The sequence below is a fragment of the Odontomachus brunneus genome, unplaced genomic scaffold (genome assembly GCF_010583005.1).
Source record: "Odontomachus brunneus isolate Ranch 3 - 2012 unplaced genomic scaffold, Obru_v1 Obru_scaffold_058, whole genome shotgun sequence".
Lineage (NCBI taxonomy): Eukaryota > Metazoa > Arthropoda > Insecta > Hymenoptera > Formicidae > Odontomachus > Odontomachus brunneus.
Window position 1 is genome coordinate 1,233,485 of NW_022639508.1, and position 25,124 is coordinate 1,258,608.

At 41.0% G+C, this 25,124-nt stretch overlaps 1 protein-coding gene across 2 annotated transcripts in view; it reads right to left on the bottom strand.

Annotated features, from left to right (window-relative positions):
• Nucleotides 1-294: 294 nt before the first annotated feature.
• LOC116845787 (scavenger receptor class B member 1) overlaps nucleotides 295-25,124 on the bottom strand; it is a 45,192-nt gene continuing 20,362 nt past the window's right edge. For both annotated transcript variants that reach the window (XM_032818883.1, XM_032818884.1), the window contains exons 3-10: nucleotides 6,557-6,648; nucleotides 5,052-5,212; nucleotides 4,787-4,925; nucleotides 4,453-4,656; nucleotides 4,194-4,338; nucleotides 3,859-4,113; nucleotides 3,641-3,759; nucleotides 295-3,371 (exon numbers count right to left, since the gene is read on the bottom strand). In XM_032818883.1, the coding sequence (XP_032674774.1) occupies nucleotides 2,940-3,371; nucleotides 3,641-3,759; nucleotides 3,859-4,113; nucleotides 4,194-4,338; nucleotides 4,453-4,656; nucleotides 4,787-4,925; nucleotides 5,052-5,212; nucleotides 6,557-6,648 (1,547 nt within the window). In that variant the 3' untranslated portion in view covers nucleotides 295-2,939. The remainder of the gene's footprint in view (nucleotides 3,372-3,640; nucleotides 3,760-3,858; nucleotides 4,114-4,193; nucleotides 4,339-4,452; nucleotides 4,657-4,786; nucleotides 4,926-5,051; nucleotides 5,213-6,556; nucleotides 6,649-25,124) is intronic.

Here is a 25,124-nt window from a genome sequence, read left to right on the forward strand (position 1 = left end):
GCCATCTTATACATTTACACAGAATTAGCTTATATATAGATCTGCGTTATACCATGCCGATTTTTATCTCTCGTGTGACTTACTGCGACGGCGAAGAATCTTAATAAAAACGCCGTCAACGTCAATACTTAACTCACTGTACCTAAGCGCACTGCGAATAATATGAGCCACTCTTCGGGATCGATTTCATAATACTACATATTTGAGAAATTCGCGTTTGAAATCGGCGCTGTCGCGCGACATGAAATGCGAATTTGACACAACCCGAGTATGAGAAATGTACAGTGCAGAGCGTCTTGGATAAAGATATTTTATTAAATTCCAATTACAAAATTCCGTTCACACATACACACGCTAAAATAAACTTATCCTACTGCTTTCACACCTGCGGAATCGATTAAAATTTACTATAAATCTGATGCGTAACCGCGCTACGCGTCCTACTGATTATATCACTCATTCGATTAATCAAGTCAAGCTGTATTAAATTTACGATGTGCACCGACGTCGATTAGCGTTGAGTCGTATGACCTGTTAGGCCTGTATTAATAGCCGTTACTTCAAAGGCTTACTTCAGATGAGAGGTTTAGATTTGAATTTAAAGTTAGATGCGAATCCTTTAACTGAATCGCGATTGCAAATGTAATGTGACATATATCGTGTGATTCAAGTAAAAAACTCAAGTTTGACTCTGAATTATCTCATCTGAGTATCTCACGCGAGATAGGTTTCAAGTAATGACTATTAATATAAGCCTTAAAGTTGCTCTTTTCGTGCTCGTTCGTTTACTGCGGGTTCCCATAAGGAGAGACAGAACGATCGCATTAATCGAAACAAAAATTTCCACGCTTACACGCAGCGACAGAGCAATCGGTGCAACTCAACTCACTTCTAATCGACGGTGTTCGCTGTGTATTGGTGACGATGCTTCACAGTATACTTAACATAAGATCACTAATATTGCACTAGATTATGGCCAGACACGAGTTGAGAAGAAGCATCGCTGTTCACCGCGGGCTTGACAGTTTCGTTCGTTCGCGATGCCAATAGAAACTTCTCCTCGTTATTCTCCATTCTGACGGGAATTCCACGTTACATATAAATAAGGACGGAATCACAGACACATAATTATATACTCAATGTGATCCTTCATGATACCGAAAACGATCAGATAGACCTTTGATTGACGCATCAACAAATCCTCGTTAAAATAAAAACCCTATTTCACCGTTTCTTCCATAATTAATATAACAGAGAACTCGCACGCACGCACGCACGCATGCACACACCTTACGGCATCGTGTCTTGTTATAGCTATGATAATATTATAACGATCGTGTTGTCTATTGTCGTGCATTGCGGAAGATTGCAGGTTCTTTGGCGAATTTAAATATCGCGACTGGAAACTCTTCGCCGATTTCGGCCAATTAAATTCGCATGAAATCAGGGGCGACTTTTCTTTCCCATACTTCAGATACATACTTCACATCGCAAGGAATACAAAACACTAATTTGGCTTCGCATAGTCTGTAGTCGATTAATTAATAGTCCTCTGGACTGTTAACGGAGAGACTTTGGTGTATACAGTCGAAGAGGACGCGTTGAGTTACGTCGTGTCTTATCACACTGTGCAAATACTTAACCGATTATTTTTAACAAAGTCGTAATCAATTAATGATGCCTAGCCTTACCCGACTTTAGAACGAAATCGATCGGACGCCATTTGTTCGATAAACAATCTATCTTATACGCACGTACACGTGCGTGAATTCTTGCACGACATCTTTGATAATTTCTTAAGTTTTTTATTTACTCGTATATTTCGACCCTTCGGCCCCCAATTCAGCCGATAATCAAGAAAATCCTAAGTCCTAATCGAGGTTTATTCTCATGATTTACATATCTTTATGTACAAATTTCAATCTTTCCCTATATAATTCACTAATGTTTGGTGAAATCGTGGAGCTTGATAAATCCTAAACCAGTCAAGACTCGCGCAGTCCTTCATATGACAAGTATAAAAAATAGAATTACACGAGATTTTAGGAGAATAGCCCCGACGAGCGACTTCTGTATTTCTCGTGTAAATCCTTAAGCCCTCTACCCTCCTTAAACTCTAAGTATCCTTATCGTAAATTACACGTTAATTAGTACCCAGATTAATTGATAGATTCTAATCTATTCAGATCCTACATTTCCTAAATCCTAAGTGCCACGTGTCGCAGATACCTCAACCCTTTCGTAAATATTTAGGCCCTTTTGTGCTTAATGAGCCACATATATCCCATGAACTAGAAAAAAAATTATTAATCTAAGATATGCATCACCTTTGTAATATGTGAAAACAAGCTAATACTTTATTGATTTATTTTTTCTTTATATAAGAAAAGAGTCAGCGCGAAAGGGTTAAACTTCAAACACCTTAGAAACTCTTTTACACTGAGAGAAAATTATAGTTGCTTTCGGCATCAACTATACATTTTTGTGATTTTAACCAGAAAAATAATTAGAAGAACCATTTAGTAAGTGTTATTAAAAAGATTGTTTTTCTCATTATTCTTGTAGTTAAAATCACAAAATGTATAGTTGACGCCGAAAGCAACTATAATTTTCTCAGTGTAGTTGTTTGAGTACCTGAGACTCCTAAACACACACACACACACACACACACACACACACACACACATATATATATATATATATATATATATATATATATATATATATATTCTACTCACACTTAAACTTTCTGAGACAACAGCTTCGTGTTGTTCGGATTCTCAACAAATAAGCGCAAATAAGTGACAACAATTGCATCTTCGCAGCGGATCGTTCAATTCAATTGAATCGTCAACGCAGTCAAGACTAGGCGTCATTAATTACCGTACGCTACGAGTACGACAATAAAGCTAACGCATGTACTTACCTAATCAGATCCGTCAGGTCTCTATGATATCTTGGTTCTCGTCAATATCGTTGCTCAGCAGGACGTACGAATCCCTCCCGGCCATCAGTCGGTGTTGGCCATTAATCAGGAAAGAGGAGCTCCTCCTGATGGTCCTCTTGCCTAGCTCGATCGCCTCGTGCGCCAGCACCGGGCTGTTGTATACCTTGACGAACACCACGACGATGGTCGTCAGTCCGACCAAAATCAAGCCGTACGTGAAGCACGGTACGACGATGTCGACGAACGAAGTCGACAAGAAGATCAATCTCCGGATGACCGGTGGGAGCTCCTCCATTCCTTCCTCGAGCCACATGATTGGAAAGATGATGTCGGGAAAATTTGCGATTGCCGCGATGTTGGGCTGTCGTTTCACCATCAGATTCATCTGAAGGCGAAGTTTCGCTTCGAGCGGTACGCCGAGTTTCTAAAGGAACAAAGAGATGTATCAGACGCGTCTTGAACAGTCCTTATAAACTCGCATCAGGCCAAGTATCGGAGGTCGAATATTGTAGATTGAAGATTAAAACTTAACTAATCAAAAAAAGGGGACAAAGCGGGAACAATTAATTGACTTCTCGATTTCGAATTGACTGATTCATCTCCATTCGTTCTAATCTTGAATGGGAGATCCTCTACTCCCATTTACATTATAATCTGGTATAGGTTTTAGGATTCTCTGTATAATTTACTCACCGGCTGAATCTTTATGTACGAATTATGTAGATCCTCGACCGGATTGAGTCCAACAACAGAGTCCAACAATTTAGGATCCGCTTTGTAAAAATGTGGGAAAGAGATGTAGATCGGTGCGTCTAAAACGAAAAGCGATACGTGATTTGTGTTTCGGCGCGTGTTCGATGTGTGCCCCAGCAGGACCATTTGGTCTTGGAAAATGCGTTAAAGACACTCACTGTACTGACACGGGCTGATGCTCTGTAAACCTCGCGGTGGGCAAGTGTCAAAGTCATGCTCACAAAAGCACTTATTCTCAGGCGCGGATTTATCCAGATAATCGAAAGTATTGTCTGTTGGTGTATATAAATCCGCTCGGATGCCTGTTTTCATCACCGGGCCACGATATTGCATTGCCAGCACTCTGCATAAATCCTTATCATAGACGTAAACGATGTCCGCGCCGGTGATATCCCGCGGCGGGAAGAAGGAGCCTGCAAGGAGGCATTACGTTGACGAGACTTCTCACATGTCCAAGTAGGTCGTGTCTAAACACGCCTAAAGATATACTCACCCTCCGAAGCTGTGATAGAGTTGCAAGGCGCCTCAGACCAGAACGGCAAGTGATCGAGCCCGTTTAATCGATTGAGATAACCAAACTTCTTCATATCAGTGTTTCCAGTGAATAACGTATGCACTTCTTTCAGTGTGCCGTTTCTCTACGATTGCGATTCGATTATAGTAGGCGTTGTGTCAAGATTTAATTGTGGTGTTCAAAAAGACTTAAATCAAGAGAATGTTTCGCGTCAACGATGAACAGCGCAAGTACTTACTCCAAGTAGAAAGCCCATTTTGTTCAGGGGCCGTCTTTTTTCAGGAAGAAACGTATGTCCAAGGCTAACGAATGGATCGTCGTAACCGAAGGCGAATTCATGAAAGGTGACTGGAATGAACGGTTTCATGTGCATGCCGCTTACGAACATTGACAATCCGAGCGTGAATACGCGCGGGAGATTTTTGGTTAGATCCGAAACTGTCTACGAAAAAAAGGTCAAATGTTCCATCAGTTTTTCTGTACTGGACCTTTTACAATTCTTGTGCGTGCGTGTAAACTTGTTTAAGTTTTTTTACTGAATTTAATTTTTTTTATTGAAATTACCAACTTACTAGTAAAGGTATATTCGGTATTATAATTTTGGTGTTCTTGTCTATCGACATTTCGGGCACAAAGTTTAAGATCTTCTTGTGCTGATAGCTGATCGTTCCGTTATTGTGAAACACGATGTTCACTTTTTCCATATCCTCTCTGGAAAACGTACGAATTGACTTCTCGAATTAATCGTCGCGTTTCGACGCAGCTCAATCCAGACGATACGCGATGTCTTCATATCGATAATCTTTGACGGTCTGAGGAATATTAACGGAGACTCACCGAAAAACGAACGGTCCGACTTCCTGAAGCTTCGGCTTCTCATTGAACTGCAGAAAGCCCTCCGTGTTGGTTACGTTAAAAATATATACTTTGGTAAGTCGCACTACGCCCGGCTTTTGCCAGTAATGGAATGAAATCGAGCCGTTCCACAGTCGCAGTTGCTGCAAAAACAACACAGTTGAGAATTGCCAATATTATTACGTGGTTCTCTCTACTTAGGACTGCAATTTGCGCGCGCACGTCCGCGTTTTATTTCGTGATCGATTTATCGTGATGTTTTTGCACGTTTGCTCGCCAACCCGAGGGGATACGATAGTGATTTAATAATCTCAAGAAATCCAATCCATTAAAAGTCGAACTGTGCCACTTAATCGCGTTATCCGAAAAAAGAATAATTGCATCTTCTCGCGAGACACCCAGCTTACTATACAATTAAATCGTTGCGTTACAAACAGCTGTCTCACGTTTCCGGAGAAATTTACGACAAAAGGATTAATGATCCTGACTTATAAAGTAGATGAAATTAGCTTATCAATCTCTGCAGAGGAAAATTGTACTCCAGACTCTTGTATTTTTTTAAAGGAATTTTTCTCTCAAAGAAACCTTGGATTCTTCTCGACTGAAGAGCCTGCACACTGAAGAAGTGCCAGGTCATTCTGAAAAAGACCCGAAGAAACGCGAAATGGACAAGTACTGAGACGGAAACGAATTTCTACATATTGCAAGAACACACTGTGGCAATTAAGCAGACATTTCATGGTACGCGGATTATTTACGAAGGAGAAATGGACCTGGTTGTGCGAATGAACGAAAAACTACACGTTACGCGATGTTATCACGCTGAGATCTCCTACAAGTAGTTCATATCCGTTAACGATTGAACATCGTAAATTAAATTATACACAGATGGAATCAGCGAGTCGACGGTGCGAGTAATGTTATTGCGGAAAATCATAATTAGTACATTTATCGCGATTGACATAATGACAATTTAATAATTGTAAATTATCCTTAGACATGCATTTGTACGTGTTAAAATGTCCTTTAACGGTAAGAGAAACCTGCCGCGATATTTACCGCAAATGCAAATTACTTCGCACCCAAGTATCATAAAAAATATTGAATATTCAATACACAATTACTTTGTCCAGTTATGGGCATATAATCACTCCTGAAGGACTCCAAAGCGAAATATAATTGAAAAAAGGAAAAACATTATTATCGTTGATCTTACGATGTCCTATTACAAATGTAACTTGATTTTGTACCGTCATCATCATCCCGATAACATGCATCGTTACTCTTTTATTAATAATGTTATCATGCAAGCGCGCAACGTGCAACGCGCAACGTGCCTTCGGTCGTGTTGACCGCGTGTAAACGCCGTCAAATTGCTGCACAATCGTCTCTTTCATAAAGTGTACGTTCCATCGAGGATTCGCACACGCATTCGTGTGTATACGCGCATACGTACGCGAATTTGCAATTCGTTGATCCATACTCACTTTCAGGATGATGTAATCGACCCAAGGTATACTACTGAGCACTATGCCGATCACAAGCGCGAGGAGACCAAGGCAGATCGCTGTTATTCTACCTGAAAAAGTAAGAGCAGCAACGTTAACGACGAGTTGTCAAATCGTACCGTGTGTTAAAAGTGTGCTGAAAGTGCGCGTTTGCGCAAACCATTTGTTTTTTTAACGACTATCCGTTGGCACTGCAACAACCGAGTGTGTCGCTCGTGAGGCAAGCATTGGCCTACATCTCAAAATTAATAAGAAGTATTCAGCGTTGCTGACGTAAAAAAGGCAAAAAAGAAAGAACCTATGTACGGCTACCTTGAACGTTCTCCGCAGAACTGCGAGTGCTGCCAAAGATTTCGAAAGATTTCGACGAGAGGAGTCGCGAGGACACTGTATATACTTGCTGGATTTAGTTTGTGAGGACAAAATGTCGCGGACACACATAGAATTCGCATAGGTAACTGCGTGAGAGAATTAATCGTCGTTACCATTGTTAGCAATCCCGCACGAAAGAAGCAATTGTATTGGTGTACCTAAATTTTCCGTTACCCGAGGACCACACGAAAAACTCGATTGTAAGAACAAAAAAATTCAGGAATTTTCTACTCAATTCCACACCAATCCGCAACAAAAACGTAGAATAATGCATTATTAATGAGGGGAATTCTCGCGGGCTCATATTTTATTTTACTTTTTTTTCTCGTGAATTCTGTCACGCGCCTTTTTTAATGCGATGCATCGATGCATGGAGTTACTTCGTGTGGCAACTAAATAATTGCTTCATTAACTTCTCACATATTGTTGCTCCTAGTTATCTGAATCAAATGTTAACGCGATTGAATGTATAGACGTTAGTGTTTTCAGCGACACGGTGACAACATTATTATCGATGAAACTTTCTTCTTGCAGTAACTTTCATCTCGCAATATTGATTTTATGTGCATCTCTTGAATGTCCTCGTTTAAAAATGTTTTCAAGAATATTATCGGACAACATGATCTCTCTGAATATAGGATATAGCGAGGTAAATTGAATAGTGGGGGAATTTAAGTAATATTAAGCGTTGGCGACAGTGGCGTAACCAGTTTTTCTATTATCCAGGTAGGAATTTACTACTGGCATCAAAGTGATACTGATTTATGGTACGTTACTGGCATAGTACCAGATGCCAATACGGGTTTAGTATTGGTGATACTGTGATGATACTGTGATGATAGAAAAGTATCGGAAAACACTGTCACTGAAGTACTGGCACAGTACCGAAAATCAATACTGTACCAGTATAAAAAAAGTATTAATTTCTAGTATGGGGGAAGTACCTATTCCCAATACTGAGCCAATATCGATTCCTAGTAATTTTTATTATTTGTATAATTGTTAATATCACAACTATATAGTATAGACAGAAAGATCAGACCATGGCCGGGCTGCTCTCGTACCTATATATGTCTATTTTTAATAGTCATATGAGGAAAAAATCTTCGGAGCGACGACTGGAATCGAACTCGAGTCTTCCGCTTGTCGGGCAAGCCAAGCTTACCACTGAGTTATCTAGTAGCGTGTTCGATTAGCTCTGAGTTAATCGCTCCGAGAGCGATTAATGACGTTATAAGTCTCTGCTAGCCAATCATACAGCTTATAAGTACTTGTTCGACCAATAAATGTAGGCTAAATAACCCAGAATGGGTTAACCCAGAGCCAGTCGAACATACTATAGGTTTCGCGTTAGTGACCTCTTCCGTTTTCCCATAAAGAACATTGGTATCGTCCGTGTTTCGGTACCGACACAATACTGGCCCAATATCCTCTATTGGCAGATTGTATACGATTCTTGAGTATCCAGTATTGATTCTACGAATAGGATCAGTACTAATTATACAGTTTTTTTTAATACTGAGCCGGTACCGAAAACAACAAACACTTTTCGCTAACGCTGCAGTATACGTACGATATGATTATCTAGTATCTAATCTTAGTACGGAGTCAGTACTAATAATACAGTTTTTTTATATTAGGTCCAGTATTGAGCCAGTACCGGACATTCGCTTTTCGGTATCGACCCAGTATCGGGCCATTTTTCCGTACTCGCGAAACGTATACGATTCCTACTTGGCTGGCCCTTCTATTTCTTATTTACTGAAACTATTTCTTATGCAATGGCTTGTATATTCATATGTAATTTTTATCTTCGTCACACGCGTCCTCTTCTACGAACGTATATATAATTATTCATAAGAGCATGCTTGACGCGCATATAAGACGCTGATATGAGATTCTAAATAATACGACAACAGACGACATTGACATTTCTTGCGACGGTACGTGCCTTGACGCTTAATTTACTGTATCGATTATTATTAATAACAGCGATTATCATCTTCACGTTGACAAGATTGCAGTTGTTACACATGTAATGTATGCAACAACAAGTGCAATGCGTGGAATTGGTCGGTATAAAGCGAACTTTGCACGTTTAGTCTGAGACAGAGACGCGATTAATATTAATCGTATAAATGACCAAGATGTTTTTTCCCGACCAGATGTGCATCTTGAACGTTAACTCGAGCGGTTCGTTATATAATTCTTGCGAGATTCAGCGGCACTATCAGGATTTTTTCATCGCGCATAAGTCGGCCAACGTGCTTTCACTCCCGAATTATATGTGGGAAGTTAACGAGGCAATTATTCAGTTGCCGTATGAAGCCTCGATGCATCGATGCGTCGCGCATTGAAAAAGACACGTGGCATAATCCACGGGAAAGGGAGCCGAAATAAAATTTGAGCCCACAAGAATTTCTCCTCTCGCGATCTTATTAATAATGCATTATTCCACGTTTTCGACACTCGAGCGAAAAAGCCGTTTGTCCTTTACGTTACGCCCGTCCGAGTTCTCTCCGCCGAGCACAACGCGTTAAGCGTCGCAAGCTCGCGATTTGCCCATCAGGTGTGAACGCGGCGGACAAAATGCGACTATGTAATTTTACAATTGGCGGCTGCCTTTCGTCGTGCGGGAATGCGAACGCGAGCGCTGCCGAGAGAGCGCCGTCACAGAGGGAAGTGAAAATACTGTAACGGTAAAAAAGAGAGAAGCCAAGAGAAACGCTCGAGTATCTCTCGCCTCTCGTTAATTGAACGCGGTCTGCCCGCAAAAAATTCGCCGGTCCAGACACGCGCCCAGAGGCATTTCGCGACCTTGAGTTGCACAATCTCCCTGAACGTGCGGTCGCTGGTACAAGTCGCGGATGTCCATCGCGAGTGAATTTTAATCCTAACGAATTGTATCGGGGTCACCTTTGGTCGGGAGATCGGCTAGATCAAGGTCGCTTTTCGTAATTCGCGCCGGCCACTCTCCCCTTTTTCCTGCTCCCCTCTCGCCCTGTTGAGATTGAGTCACGAGGTGTTGCCGAAAGATTTCGCATCCGCAGAAAGATCCCGCTGTGTTCCCTCTAGACATATTGTGCGACAGGACGTCCCCTTTGTTGGAATCTATCATTCAAGGCGAGCACACTTTGTACACATTGCGTCCCTCAATTCCTCCTTCAATTCGCCTCACTAACTGACCCACGCGTCGCTAACTCCGCAAATTGCTAAATTCCATCGAAATACCGTCATTTTATAATAAGTGGGCGCATTCTCAATTCACATTGATGCTTCCGCAGCCCGATTATTGTATATAACAGTCAGTCTCTCCTTTCTTATTCTTGCCATTTCCGACGGAAGCACTCGGGACTGTTCGAATTACGCGCAGCACGGTGCCCATGTTGATGGCTTTACGCCAATTAATTCAACTCGACGTCAATGAATACCCCACGGCGGCGTTATCTCGCCACGATCGTAATTTCTACTCGATACAACTTCGCGACTGCTTCCGCAATCAGACGTTTTAACGCACCATGCCGCGCGGGCTCGCAATTCAACCGTAAATGAAGACCGTTCGCACCTTACAAACTTTAGCGGGAAAACAAAACTTATAGCGCGATATTTAATTAGCCCCATAAAGGTAGTATATGTGAACCCGATCTAAGTGGATAATTTCATTCGAAAAGATTGGAAATTGCAGTCTTGTAGCAGTGGTGTAAAATCGAATGGGTCATTAACTCGCAAACCACACGGTATCAGTTGCGGGCTCAACTCGGTAGCCGGTTATCCCGTACGTGATATACCTCGCGAATCACGGGAATCCGCGCTGAGGAGAAAACGTCCGGCATTTGCAGCTATAACCACACAGAGGAATAACCGCTATCGAGAGAATCGTTTCATTAAACTCTACTATAACGTGACAATGATCTCATATGCATGTTATCGCTTCCGTGGAACAACCGAAAAACATGGACGAGAAGGACCAGAGGTGACCACAATTTCAGTCAGATCAAGCACTTTTTTCCTCTCAATGCGCAAGTGTACTGCGCGAGCCTTGGCGAAAAGCGATGCAATCGAATAGGTCAACATTGGCGAATGTGCAACGTTTGTTCGGCAATTTATAGTTCGCATGCCGCGGAGAGAGTGCAAAATAACTCATCGTTCACAAAGCTACGATACATGGTATTTGTTAACCATGAGTAGTATAAATTACCGCGGGGGAGGGGTTGGTAGGTGGGTAAGGAGGGGAGGAGACGTTACGCAACACTCGCGATCTCTCTTTTCTCAGACGTCGCTACTCGTGTGCTGCTTATGCCCGAAGTTCGATTTCTTAATACGACCTCGGCGAAGATGCGAGCTCAAAAACGCGAAGATCTCACTCGGGCCAGTCCTAATTTTCGGTATTCCGCCCGACAGACCGGATATCCCACTTACCAATCGAATCGCGCTTAATTCATTCCGTTCTAGTTCGGGCGACCGGTATTCCCCGTCGGAATTCGCTCGGACAGCAAGTCGGATACAAGAACACGCGGCAGACGCGATTGTCAGAATCAAGAGAAATGTCCCAAATTGCTACGTCTTGAAGAGTCTCGAAGAGAGCCGGGAAGAGACGTGCGATCTTCTCGCGGCGTCAGAGCGATGATCGATTATTTGCAGCTGCTGTGATCGCTACTTTATCGCACGGCGAATGAGAAACGGATCGTCAATCGCCAATAGCGGTGAGCACAATTGCAAGGGACACTCACGAGCCGAGCTCGTTAGGTGTGATTAATTTATCGGCACCCAACGATTCCGTAACGCCAACGCGCTTGGCGATTCTTTGATCATAGTAGTGTGTTAAAAGAGCCACTGAATATCACTTATCGCATTTTAACCACCCGGTAATTGTACAAACCGACGCTTAACGGCTCATTGTTTCTTCCCCTCTCAGCGCGGTGCAAGGAGCCGTTTAGTCGTGCGCTCGTTACGCAACTCGCGGTTAACTTACATCGTAATCTTCACGGAGATCTCGACACTGCTGCATACAATTACGGGTGCATACCATTTCCGCGCGTCGGTAACGACGTCGATGATGAACGTTTTTACCGCAGCTTCTGTATCCACGAAAGCAGGAATCAGAAGAAATTTATAGAATAAACTCGGAAGTTCTTCCTTTTTTATTTCGTTCTTTTAGCTCTCTTTTTCTCTTTTTATCAGAGATTGAGGCTCGTATTAATAGTCGTTGCCTGAAACTTGTTCTCTACGTGAAACATGCAGATTTGAATTTAGAAGTAGATTCGAAGTCTTCTATTTGAATTACATAATACACATGACATTATATTTACAATCGGAATTCAGTTGAGAAACTCGCATCTAACTCTATCTAAGGCTCGTATTAATAGTCATTATTTGAAACTTGTTCCATGTGAGATGCTCAAGTGAATTTAGAGTTAGATTTGTATCTTTTATTAACCACACGATATATAGTACATGCGACGTTACATTTGCAATAGCGATTCAGTTGAAAGATTCGCACGTAACTCTAGATTCCAATCGGAGCGTTTCGCCTGAGGCAAGTTTCAAGTAACGGTTGTTAATACGACTCTAAATTAAAATCTGAATATCTCACCTGAAGCAAGTTTCAAGTAATGACTACCAATACAAACTTGAGAGAACTAAGAAATCGAGAAGTTGGAAAACTGAGAAGTTAACCTTTTAAGTATCATTGGTACCACTAGGGACCACTTAGGATCGGACAGTTGAAACCATATAAATTTGCTGTTTAGAGTATTTATGACATTATTTCATTTAAAAAAGTTACAATAATGTCCCATGAATTATACGCCTTAAAGAATTAAGAACTTTAAAATCTTGAAATTGAAGAGTCGAATGAATAAGTGTATCCAGAGATCCGAGATCAAGAGTCTCAACATCGCGATTAAAAATGTATTCTATGATCTTAATGAGAAAGTTCTAATTATTAACAGTCCTTATTATTAATAAAGTCCTGATTGCTATTCTACGTTATATCATTTATCAAGATTCTACTGAAGAATCCACATTAGCATTTAAAATTGAAGTTAATTAAAATTAAATTTATTACAAATTAACTAAAATTTGAAATAATTAAAATTAAAATTAATTATTACTTAATTAATTAAAAATTTAAAACATTTAATAAAATTTATAAAAATTCAATTTTTCTTTAAAGCTCACACATATTTTTCAAAATTTTTCATATTTACTTTGCGATTTAATTAAAACTGCCGCGATTCGATGGACGACAGTTCTTTTGGCGACATTCAGCGAGCGAAACACAATATAGTATATCTGCCATCGAGATCTTCGAGATATTCTCCCGCAATGTTCCGAATTACACTTGGTAGCTCCGATGCGTTATCAGTGACGTAGCATCTAGCACGTAAACGTAGTTTCCGTTCCGCAAACCGTTCATCGTCTGTGCCGACCATTCATCTCGGAATGTAACTACCATAATGGAAACTACGTGATCACTTCCCTCGCGTGTGGAAGCCGTAGCCGGTGGCTAAAAGCCGGCCGAGCGTGTAAACCTCTTTTCATGCGCCGCGTCGTGCGAATCGTCCACGACGACAAGAAGCGACGAGAAGCGAGAACGCGCGCAACGTTACATTAAACCTTAGTCGTACAAGCCAGTCGTGTCTAATATCGCAATTTTTTAATTAAAAAACGGTATCGGTCGATCAACTAATACCTACCGATAGCTTCATAAGCCTCACGATTAGCGGCGAGCAATAAAATCGCCTCGCGCGTGATCCGTTACAAGTCGTGCAACTGAAGAGAATCGCCTCGAGTTATATCCAAAACGCGCCCGGGAGATATACTCGAAAGTCGACGTATATTTTAATATATCGCCTGCAAGAGGTGCGCATCCGCGTTCCTGCGTGCTTACAAGCCGCCTCGTTACGTCGCGAGTGTGGTAAATCGTCGCGATTTCGGAGCCGCAGCATCAGCTGCGCTGCGTGCGTGTGTGCGTGTGTAAGCGCGTATGCGCGCTTACGCTCAATTTCTCTCAATACCACGCACGCCTTCCAGCACGAGGCGTCCCGTAAGAGCGAAAATTCTCCAACCGACGAAGTGCAATCGTGATTTTGCAACGACTCGCGCTGCACTCGTCGCACGCGTGCCGTGGATGCAGCCGCGCGCGCTCGTATGAGAAACCGCGTACGAGCGACGATAGAAAGTTTGCCGCGCGGGAAATGCCGATATCGTGCCCGATACGGGAGAAGGCTTCCTATGTTCTCAATGCGCCTGGACATATTGCCGCGCGAGTGCTCGTCGATCCTCCGATTCGACGTAAAACGATGAGCACCTGATTAACTTATTACGCGCGGCACCATTGCCGTAATACATCGGGATTCACCTTGTATAATCTCTCCAAGTCAATTTACGAGAATATAAGAAAGTAAATTACATAGCGGATCAGGATTCACATCTCGACAGGTAGCACACACTTGATGCTATTAGAGCATAACAAGTAAATGCAAACCAGTAACCACAGTGTAGCCTACATACCGGCCTATCGTTTATGTTACTACATTGTGTTCAATTAATTTTCTCTCCCCAGAAGCAACATGAATCTTTTTTCTTCCTTTTCTCTCTCTCTCTTTTTCTCTCTTTTGGATGGGATGAGAGTTAATTGTCTCGGCAAAAAAGCCCGTTCCAATTTTCATATTGCATTACCAAGATGTTTCAATACCGGGAAATAACCGATAGTCAAGTGCAGATACTTTCATAGTCACGTGAGGAACCTGCTAGGTGCATTATAACGCAATCGTGTACCGTCACTTTCCGAATGCTACGAGCGACAAGGTTGCAGACCGAAACGGAACATTATGTTGCATTACGTTCCGGCTCGACCGGGTAAGTTGACATTCAGTTTCTCATCGCAAAATAAAATTAAATTATATAAATAGTAGCACACATCATCGGCATGTGGCAGATTGCAAAATAAAGGAGAAACAAAATTTCTGCCCAAGACCAAATTATTCATCCAGATGCGCGTATTGTGAAATTATGGCGAGTCAGAAATATGTCGTTATGTAAATTTATTCTTTCGTTATTCTTCGATACGGCGTTCAGCACGGAAGGTCGTTATACAACAGAGCGTGTATGTCTAGAAATACGCTCGAGGAGAATGCAAATTATTGCCCAGGCAATAATCCCTAAAATTAAAACTTTTCGCGCAACTGGCTGCTTTCCTTCTTCGCAACGCTCGTTAATGCAGCTCTCGTTCGTTGATTATCATTGAAGTTCACGGAGCATATGCAGCTGGATCTAAACGCACACGCTAGACCAATGAGACTCCCGGCCGACAGAGTCGGTTTTTCTCCGATTTTCGCAACGAGCCTCGCTAATGCCGCAATGAGAAAAGAAATGGAATCGTTGCGTGCGGCGCGCATTTCACGTGCGCACACTTGACATCGAACTCTCCCTGTAATTCTTGAGCGCGCGTTTAGAAATCATTCCTTTCCTTGCCTTTCATGCGTAACGCGCAAAATCATATATCGCTCGCGCATCCCAACGACGTTTTGCGAAGGAAAGCACAGGCTGAGAATCACGGCTCGTCTGGCGAGTATTGTTCTTCGACGCGCTTTCTTACAACCCAGTTCATGACGGTCGGCCCGCAGGCAGGCGACTTTGTCTCGTTTCTTTCGTTTATCTTAGCAAAACAACATTTCGAGATATTTCGTTTTTAACTAGGATGTCCGCGTAAATCTGTTGTTTGCCGCGATATCTAAGAATATCGCTCCAACAAAAAGATATCATCTAGTATTCAAGAGGCTGGCTTGTTTGAATATCGTCAGATGATGTCATTTATGACTGGACAATTTTTCGAGGGAATTCCGAAATGTGGAAAGAGGATATAAATTCAAACTCCCCGCGAAATAACTTGTGAAATATCACGGGCGCGATTTCGAGAAGACACTGTCGTGAGTTTCTTGATAAATAACTCACAAAAAACACAAAAGTCATTTCTGTTCCCGCTAACGAGTTTTTTATGTAGCCGGATTTCTATCGGGTATTCTTAAATATGAGAGATTCTGTGAAAATTTTTTTCCTTCTCGAATATCTACAATCTATCGACGAATAAAAGGCAATGGAACGCGACGTTTTTTCTTGTGTCAACGTGATATATTTCATGTAATTCGCGAGATAATAAACGTGACACGGCCAGTACAAATCGCTAAATAAATTATGTGAATTTCCATGTATTTTTAGAAACTATCAACTCGTAAGAGCGTTATATGTCAGTAAGTGTCATGACTTTTCCTGTGCGAGAAGATAATTAGCTGTTAATTACGGCACAATCGGGTAAAAAGATTACTTTCAATCGAATTTTTATTGTTCGACTCGTGGCGGATAACGATCTCGAGAGAAGGAGTGACCAGATCTTGTAATTAATTCACATTAATTAATGCCACCCGTCCTACAGTATACGCAAGATAGACGAAAAACGTGACATATAACTCGTGAATTTGATCTGCATTTTATTATAATCTAGTATGTGGGGTGTGGATGCTTAATCAGCTATATTAATTAACATATCTCAAGGCGTATTCGACTGATTTTAGAATTAATGTCTCGCAACAAATGATAGAAAATACTAGTGCTAATGGAGGTCAAGATGTAAACGAACTTAATATGATATTACCAAGTATAATCTCCTATATGTTACACATGTGTGTTTATATATATGTATATACAGGGTATCTTGCAAGCATTGTAAGATATTTTAAAAAATTATGAAGATTGATAAAGATTGATAAATGGAGAAAACATATTCGGTCAAAGCGGATCTTAGTTTGGATCTTACAATAATTTTAGTATATCAAGATTTTAGTAAAAATTTATATTGTTTAAGAAATGTGGACAAATTAACTTATTCCTTGATTTATTAAAATTATGATTTCACTTAACGTGATTTCATAAAACGTGAAAAAAAAACGAAAATAATAATAAATTATTTTCCATGATTACTTTTTATATTAAAAACGCAAAAATCCTTGTTATTTAAGTGTAGAAACTATTAAATTTAATAATTCTAACAATAATATAATAATTATTAATGTTTTTAGGAATCAGCTGTGTAGTAAAAATTAATATTAACTGTGAAGTCGATAACAAATGATAAAACATTGTACGTGTTGTATAATTACAGGCCTGAGCGCGCGAATTCTACACGATATTACTGATAATCCTTAATCGGTTATAATTCAAAAATTATTGTAGCCTCGACATTTTTGTATTAAGATTTTTTACTTTACTTTATCTTCAAAATACGCTATTAAAATATCTTACGGTAATTGCAAGACAGCCTGTATATTCAATCTAAATTCATATATATAATTTAAACACCAAACCTGGTCGCTTTACCGTCTAAACAATTATACTATAATCTCTATTATCTATGACAAATGTGAGAAAAATGTGGTTTGATTATAAATTGACTGAATATTAGTTGGATATTGAATATAAATATTGAGTGAACAATAATTGAAGATACATATTCAAAATTCACCGACATCATACAAAATCGAATGTCTGGTCGACAACGGAGAAGCTGGAAATGAAGATATCAATGGTTCAATAAATCAAAAATGCTAATTCTTGACGCGACACTGAAATAGCTGAGCATGTAAATTATTCCTTTAATACCTACCTTAATACTTTAATACCTACCTGCTGATAGATGTTACGCCTAAGGGAGATGATGTATGACAATTTGAATTAATTACCATGAAGACAGAATAAACAGAGAAGTAAACATGTGGACATGATGAAAAGATCGAACGGAGCATAAGTGTGGCGATTTTAATCGCTCAATAAGTTGCTTAAACTAATTTTAATCACTCAATAAGCTGCTTCCCCAGAAAAGAGCTGTTCTAGCACGAAAGGATACCCATCGCAACCATGCCTAAGAGATCTAAGGAGAAAAATAAAGGCAGTCAAACAGGAAAGACGAATATGTTCCGCTCGAAAGGGTGACAAAAACTCAAGCACGCGGGAGAGACGCAATCTCGACCACGTAAAACCTTTCACATTTTTCCCTAATGACACCTCGAGCGATCACAGTCCCCGACCTTCGCTTTCGTTTGCGCGCGAATGCCACGAAACGATCGTGTAACTTCTTTTGCGAAATTCCCCTTTATCGTTTAAGTATCTAACGCACCGAACTTAGGTCCCTTGCAACACTCGGGTCGGGACACCCAGTCCTTTCATAGATCGATCGCAGTCACGCGATTCGTAAGTCCGACATAAGATGCTTGCGAAATCTTTATTACAATCTACATACAGGACATATCAATCAGATAGACAACTTACTGAGCGAATTTAAGTGTTCAACGAGTAAAATTCAAACGCGTAACTAAAAGTGACTACTCTGAGTCTTTATCGTCGAATTGCTTATCTCGCCACAAAAAGAGACGCGAAATGGAAATGTTCCTGTAAATTAGGAGCGCTCGCGTGTTTACGTCATTCTCGCGATGTTCTTATTTCGCTGAACGATAGCTTACATCATCAACAATAGAATTATCAAAAGGAGATCACTGCAGTGTGATCTTTTTTCCCCTTTTCATTATATGTTTGATGTCGATACGTCGAAAAAACTTCATGTACGTCATAAAACTATGATCATACATGTTAATTACTTTATCATCGGTCTAAGTCTCTTCTCAGAATTGTTCTCGTTTTTATTCGCTGTTATTCATCAACAGTTTTATGCTAATTGTTTTCTTGCAGAAATAAGGAAATGACCGAATGACAAAGTTCTAAATGATACGTCACATAATATATTTTTTCTGCTTTGAACACAGCAAAGAAGCTAATCTCTGTTATATAATTCCTCTCGCAATCTTAGTTATCCGTAATTACTTCACGCATAATCTAAGACTTCTTTTAACCTCTTTCATTTTTTTATCCCTTCGCGGAAGCTTAAATGATCGATATAATTTTTTATAACTCATGAATTTTGCATCTTAAAAATAACATTAATTCAACATTTATCTTTTTGAAATAGATGTGCTAGTGTCGGGGAATTAATCATTCAAGTAGATGTGCTTCAAAGCGCTGACGTTCTTTTCTAGAAAAGAGAATTATATGTAATAAAAAGATAAATGACATTTATAAATGTCATTTATCTTTTTATCACATATAATTCTCTTTTTTAGAAAAGAACGTCAGCGCTTTGAAGCACATCTACTTGAATGATTAATTCTCCGACACAAGACAATTATATGCAAACCTCTCAATTTCGTAAACCTCATTGCCATATCTCGAACACCTTTGAACGCTTGAGATACTTTCAGGTGCTCTGGTCTCGATTTCTTGATTAATTCCACATACCGCAAACGAGACGATGTAAAGAACAGAATAAAGAAAAAAAAAGCAACATAATCGTGTGGCAATAGGAGCATCGTGCGAAACGACTTCCGTGATGCCTCATCCTTTACCGTATTATCATTAATAATGTCGCGCACCATAAAGCGTCTCTGACGTAACTGTCGGCTCATTTTTGGGCGGTTCTTCCACCTGTTATCTCATGACTTGGATTGCTTAACGATTACGTGATACGTAACACCTCACGAGGACGCATGGCCGCCCATGGTGTCGATTCGGAAAATATATGTTTCGGCATTCGTGTGATGGCTGTTCAGCGTCTGCCGGCAATGGACCGTGAACAGAGCCGGGTTTCGTTATACTTGTATATCCTAAAGCAGCTTTGCGTTTATTGCACACGCGCGCACCAACGCTCGACGTTGTTTATAGCGTCGTTTGATTTACCTTGTTCTTTTACACAATACACACGGTGTGCTTGGCACACATTCCTCGCAACGAGGAAGTGAGAGGAGACTACGCTCCAGGGGAAGCTGCAACGATTAAATACGAGCACAGGTCAATGTCCAACCTATCTTATTCCACACCTTCCTCACCCTCTCACCCTTCCCTCCTTCGTTAACGATTTTTATAAAATTTTGATATATCCGGTTCTCTGCCATAACCCTCTTCTCCGCTTGGTAAACGGTTTCAAAGGACAGCTTCGATCAGCTTTGTCGGTTGTTTCACCGAGCCTCTACCAATATTGGAGCAGGATGTAATTTACGATCATTTCTCTCGTATGGTGTAGAGATCGCCGACACGTAATCGACGACTGAAACCGGCCCTGGCCGTGGGTGAAAGTGATCTCAAAATCGAAGTGACCAACCACGGCACGATGTCCGGTAAACGCGTATGCGCCAGTTATATCTTTTATGAGTAATATATCTCGGCGTTTTGCAATGTCCGCGACGGGACGATGCGGCATATTTATATTTGAACAGCTGCGGTTTTGTAACTCTGACTGCATTCCGACAGGGATTCTCCTGATCAAGCACGGAAAGTCCCGTGACGTTCATACCCGTATCTTTTCGCGCCAGGCTGAGAGAACACACACCTTAACTTTCTTCCGAGGTGTGAAGGTCTGGCCGGCCTTATCTCGCTCTGCGGTCTTTCTAATGACAGAAGCCGCGAGAGTAGAAGGTCGCACTGACGTTGGAGGTCGGTATGACCCACGAACCAGGTGCTAAAGAACGTGATATAGTGAGGGGATAGGCCAGTACGATATTTCTCCTCATTAGCGAAACTTTAACCTGCTGATTCAGTGAAGAAGGCGTCGCCGTACTCTTAGTTGAGAAAACGGAGTATTGACACCGATGGTGATTTTAATGCGAATTATGCACAACCGTGCGGATCGTACGATCACGAAATTGTCCGATAAAAATGTCCGATTCTGGATCATAATTTCCGGCTGATTTCTTATGCATGGCGGCGTAACCACATTTCTTTATTCTATACGACGTTTTTCGCATGATACAAGTCACTCAACGTCACGGTTAATCGTAGCCGTTCAGCACATCACGCGCGGCTACTCCACGTGGAACCTTTCGAATCATCGAATCGCCTTTCCCTCGCGATGGTTTGTTGTCAGCCGCGTGGAATCCGACCTTTTCTTTTTTCGCAAAAGCTCGACGAAAAATCGCCATTCAACGTTTCTGTTCCTCGGTTGCATGACTGCCCTCTATTCATTATAAAGCCACGACAATGACTCACTAACCGCGATCTCGCGACGACCTACATCGAGAATACAGTTCTTCCTGTATGGTGATGGTCGGGAAATTCTCGAGGTGTTTACCCCCTGGGAATGACCCACTTTCGAAATCGATCACTGTCGGATTCAAAGGCATCATCGTACACTTGACCAACCTATAACTATGCGAATCGAAATGTACTCGCACGTGAATTCTTCATACCTTACGGCGAGGTAACTGTAATCTTTAAGAACTGAATTGATTTCTAGTGGTTCACCTGGGGAGATACATATTGAAGATAAAGATACAACCGTATGACTTTAACCGCAGGCGCCGAAAAAAGAGCAGCTTTCCTTTTTTTGCGGTCTTCGATCTTCCTATACAAAAAATCCACCTTGTTCATACTTTCGTGCGATTTCTAATCTAACTGACTGATGAATCTGACAACTTAATATAACGTCTCGCTAAAAACACGCGATTTTGAATGATCATGCAATCGGCAGAAAAGGGAAAAAGACTTGAGACGGAAGTCAACTCGCAATATGTGAGTGCACGATAATATGACAGGCAAACAGATGATACAGGTGCCGAAGCAATCTAATTGCTATTAGCATATCGAATTCCTAATTGTTGTAAGCACTTCGCTGAGAAGTATAGTAACGCGCAAACAAAACATTGGCACGCGCTTGAAAGAGGTTTCGCATCTTAGGGTTATTGATATTCGGAAACTGTTTTGCGTCGATTCACGGAAGTCAATTAGACCCCTTAATTGTAGTTTTATAGCGATATGTGAGACTACCTACCGAGAGTTATTGGATGTTGATTAATACTATAACGCCCGCTGTCACGTATACATAACTTCATTACATCGTCTACCGCCTTGCAAAGAAATATTTTTTCGGACACAAGTGTCCAATACAAAAAATAGTTTCCGTGATACAAATTAGAGTCGTAGGAATTATATAAACCTGGGCGCAGAAACTTATATTCAGAAAAACTTTGTTACAAGTTCGTCGTTACATATTCGTCGCTTTAAACATTATCTCGGTATCTCTCTACTGGTGACCGTTGTGAATTTTTTTCGAAAAAGTGCGGCCGTTAAAGTGTTGAGCAACTCAGTCACCTCATTTCGCTGGAATCGTCACAATAGTCACGTCGTGTCGTGTAGGAAGAGATACCGGTAGAAGATACTCGTTTACAAGTGGCTCACACACACACGCACACGTAGAGAACGCTGCTTGTTGATGAGAAGAACTTGTCAATGCTGACTTCATCGAGGTTGACGGTTCTTTGAGATGACAATGCCTAAGACTTTCGTTTGTCATGGTCAGAGTAACAGTGCTTTATCGCATTAATAAGACAGTCGATTCATCAAAATCAAAGCAGTTGGTCAAAATTCTCTTGAAAGGACTTTTAAAAGGAATATTTGTAGAAAAAATAATTGTTTTTATTTATCATAAAGAATCATCCACCGTAACGATATAAAACGGTGATAAGAAAATAAACTCGTTTGTTTTCTTTCGTTAATGTTCGAAATAAATCTTGTAATTGTACACGTTGTTCAATACACGAAATCATTAAAATTTTTAATTTTAATTTCCGTTCGCTTAGTTTGTCGTCCGTTTAGTTCGCGCGACCGACCAGCAGTGTCATTAAACGAATCGTCTGTCATAAAACGACACGTGTGACGAAAACTGATAATTGACATTGAAAGATCCTGTGATGTTAATTTGCGTTCCGTATACAAACCTCTTCTCGCGCGCCAAGAAAACGTCAACGTGAGGAATGAGGAATGTGTTTACAAAAAGTCCTGCATTTTAAATAATAACATTAAAACATTAAATATGTGTGACAACGACGTAATATCAGCTGTGGCCTTCTCGCAGTTACGTGCTGGTACTTTCAAGATTGATGCAATTCGAAGGATGTAAGTGTGTTAATAACTTCCACAATATCAGTAAGTAGCGTTATTTTCCCTGATAATTGAGCCGTGACCCATCATGAGTTACGTTATGAACTTGAGGTACGCCGTTCACGTTGTCCGTTCGCCATTCATTCCCGTGTCAGATAATATGCTGGAGCCTTCTAACATATTATTAAAGTGGCTACGCTTTCGAAAATAATCAGTTTAGTATCCTGAGACAAGCAGACTTATCATCGATGGTTTCTTATCGCATGTTATCTGGACTATTATCTCACCGTGATATCTTTTAATTAGTGGCTGTTACGCATCGCCCATCATCCGTTTCCTCGTTTAACATCCGTCTTGCTTTCAATTTTCGTGACTCGTAATGCAAAAAGCAACGAAGTTTAACGGCACGTGGCGGCGCTTTTGTTTGTTCTGCTTTAGATCCAACGCGCCTGACTCAAAAAGAATACAGCGACTTACAATGTATCTAGTGAGCGGGATCCTTTTTATTTGGAAAGTACGAAATGGTACTGGTTATTCCAGTTCTCGACACACGGGTGTTAGAGTGAAAGATGCCAACGAAATGAAACGGACGGAGAAGAGCGACGATGTAGGTGATGCACGCGTGCGTGCGTGCGTACGTGAGTATGACCCATAAAAGAAAAAGAAATGGAAAACGATGACACCACGCATCTTCAGATGACGCGACGCGACGCGACCACCTCGGGCTTGCGTTCACGTGACGCGATAATGCTGATTCTTGACTGCATTCGCCAACCCGTATATCATAACGCTAGATAATGACAGGACATGGCCCCGCCGCATTGCAGGACGAGTGTATTAGAAAGTCGATAGCCGCTGAGCCGTCTCGCGCCGAGTCGCGCCGCGCGAATCTGTGAATGTGGCATAGTAATGTCAATGTGTGCCCCAACTGCTACGGCGCACTAAACAATAATAGATAAATGATTTGCGCGGCGCTCCTGGCGGCGTATTGCACGATTTATCATGCTTTTTCCATCCCAAGAACTTATTCACCTCCCGTCCTCGATCTCTACCGGGTGCTTGAGATATGCTGCGACTCTATTATTATATTTGTTGTTGTTTGCACGAGTGTCGAGCGCGCGAGCGTATTTCGCGAGTCACTTTATGCAATATAATATAATATGCAATGGTGCAAAACGACGTGTACGAAGGTTTCACAAGAGCTACAGTCGGTCTAATCGATATTAAATACTGGAAGTCTGTCATTTTCTATTTTTTATTTACTTCTTTGTTTGTTGAAATTCACTTTCTTGATTGAGCCACTTTCTTGAGGTGCCTTGCACTTGCGCGTAGAATGAATATGTAGTTTGCAATGACTCGAGTCGTGCTCCATTATCGCGTTGTTTAGAAATCGTAGTAGGATATGAGCGACACATTGTAGCATTAAATAATATTCACAAAATCCTTTTTTTCAGAACAAAAAGGAACATGTACGTTGATAGAAAAAGAAATTATTAATCTAATTAAAATTACAGATATTTTTTACCACAATCATATTTTTTATTGTTATAACACGAAAGTAATAGTAGTGATATGTATTATTATCACTAACCTTATAATAGAATTTAATAAAAAACGATGATTTCCTTGATCATAATTTTTATAATGATTATTTTTCTATGTGATTATAGTTAAGTATCAACCACTTTTTCTTCAGGATATATCTGCAAGTAAAAGCTGGCATGAAAAGTGCCGGGAAAAGTTAAAAGAAAGATTTTGAGAACTACGAGTTTCGAGTTACGTAAGAGCGATGTCTATCTCGCGTGATGCACAGCATGAGTGAAAATCGTGCCGCGCGTTTGCCGTTAACGCACGCGCGCGCCGCGAAAACAAGACTAGCAGAAACTCCTATTTTATCGCGGAACATAACGGTATCGCGGGAGACGAAGGATACGCCGGGTTAAGGATGAGGACGTCAGGCGGAAGGTAGACCGACGCAAAAAAGGCGTGTGCACGAGTCTCGTTACCTTGCCTTTGACGAGAGTATTTGCTAGGAAAGGATGCTCGGACGATTTCTCAGGAGCAAAAAAAAAACAGAAGTGCGGTTACGAAAGGCAATTGTGGGAAATTACGTGAGACCTTTAATAACAAAAGGATCTTCTTTGCATATCCGCGCGTCGGAGACTTCAACGCCCGGCAAAGAACGACTGGAGACTTC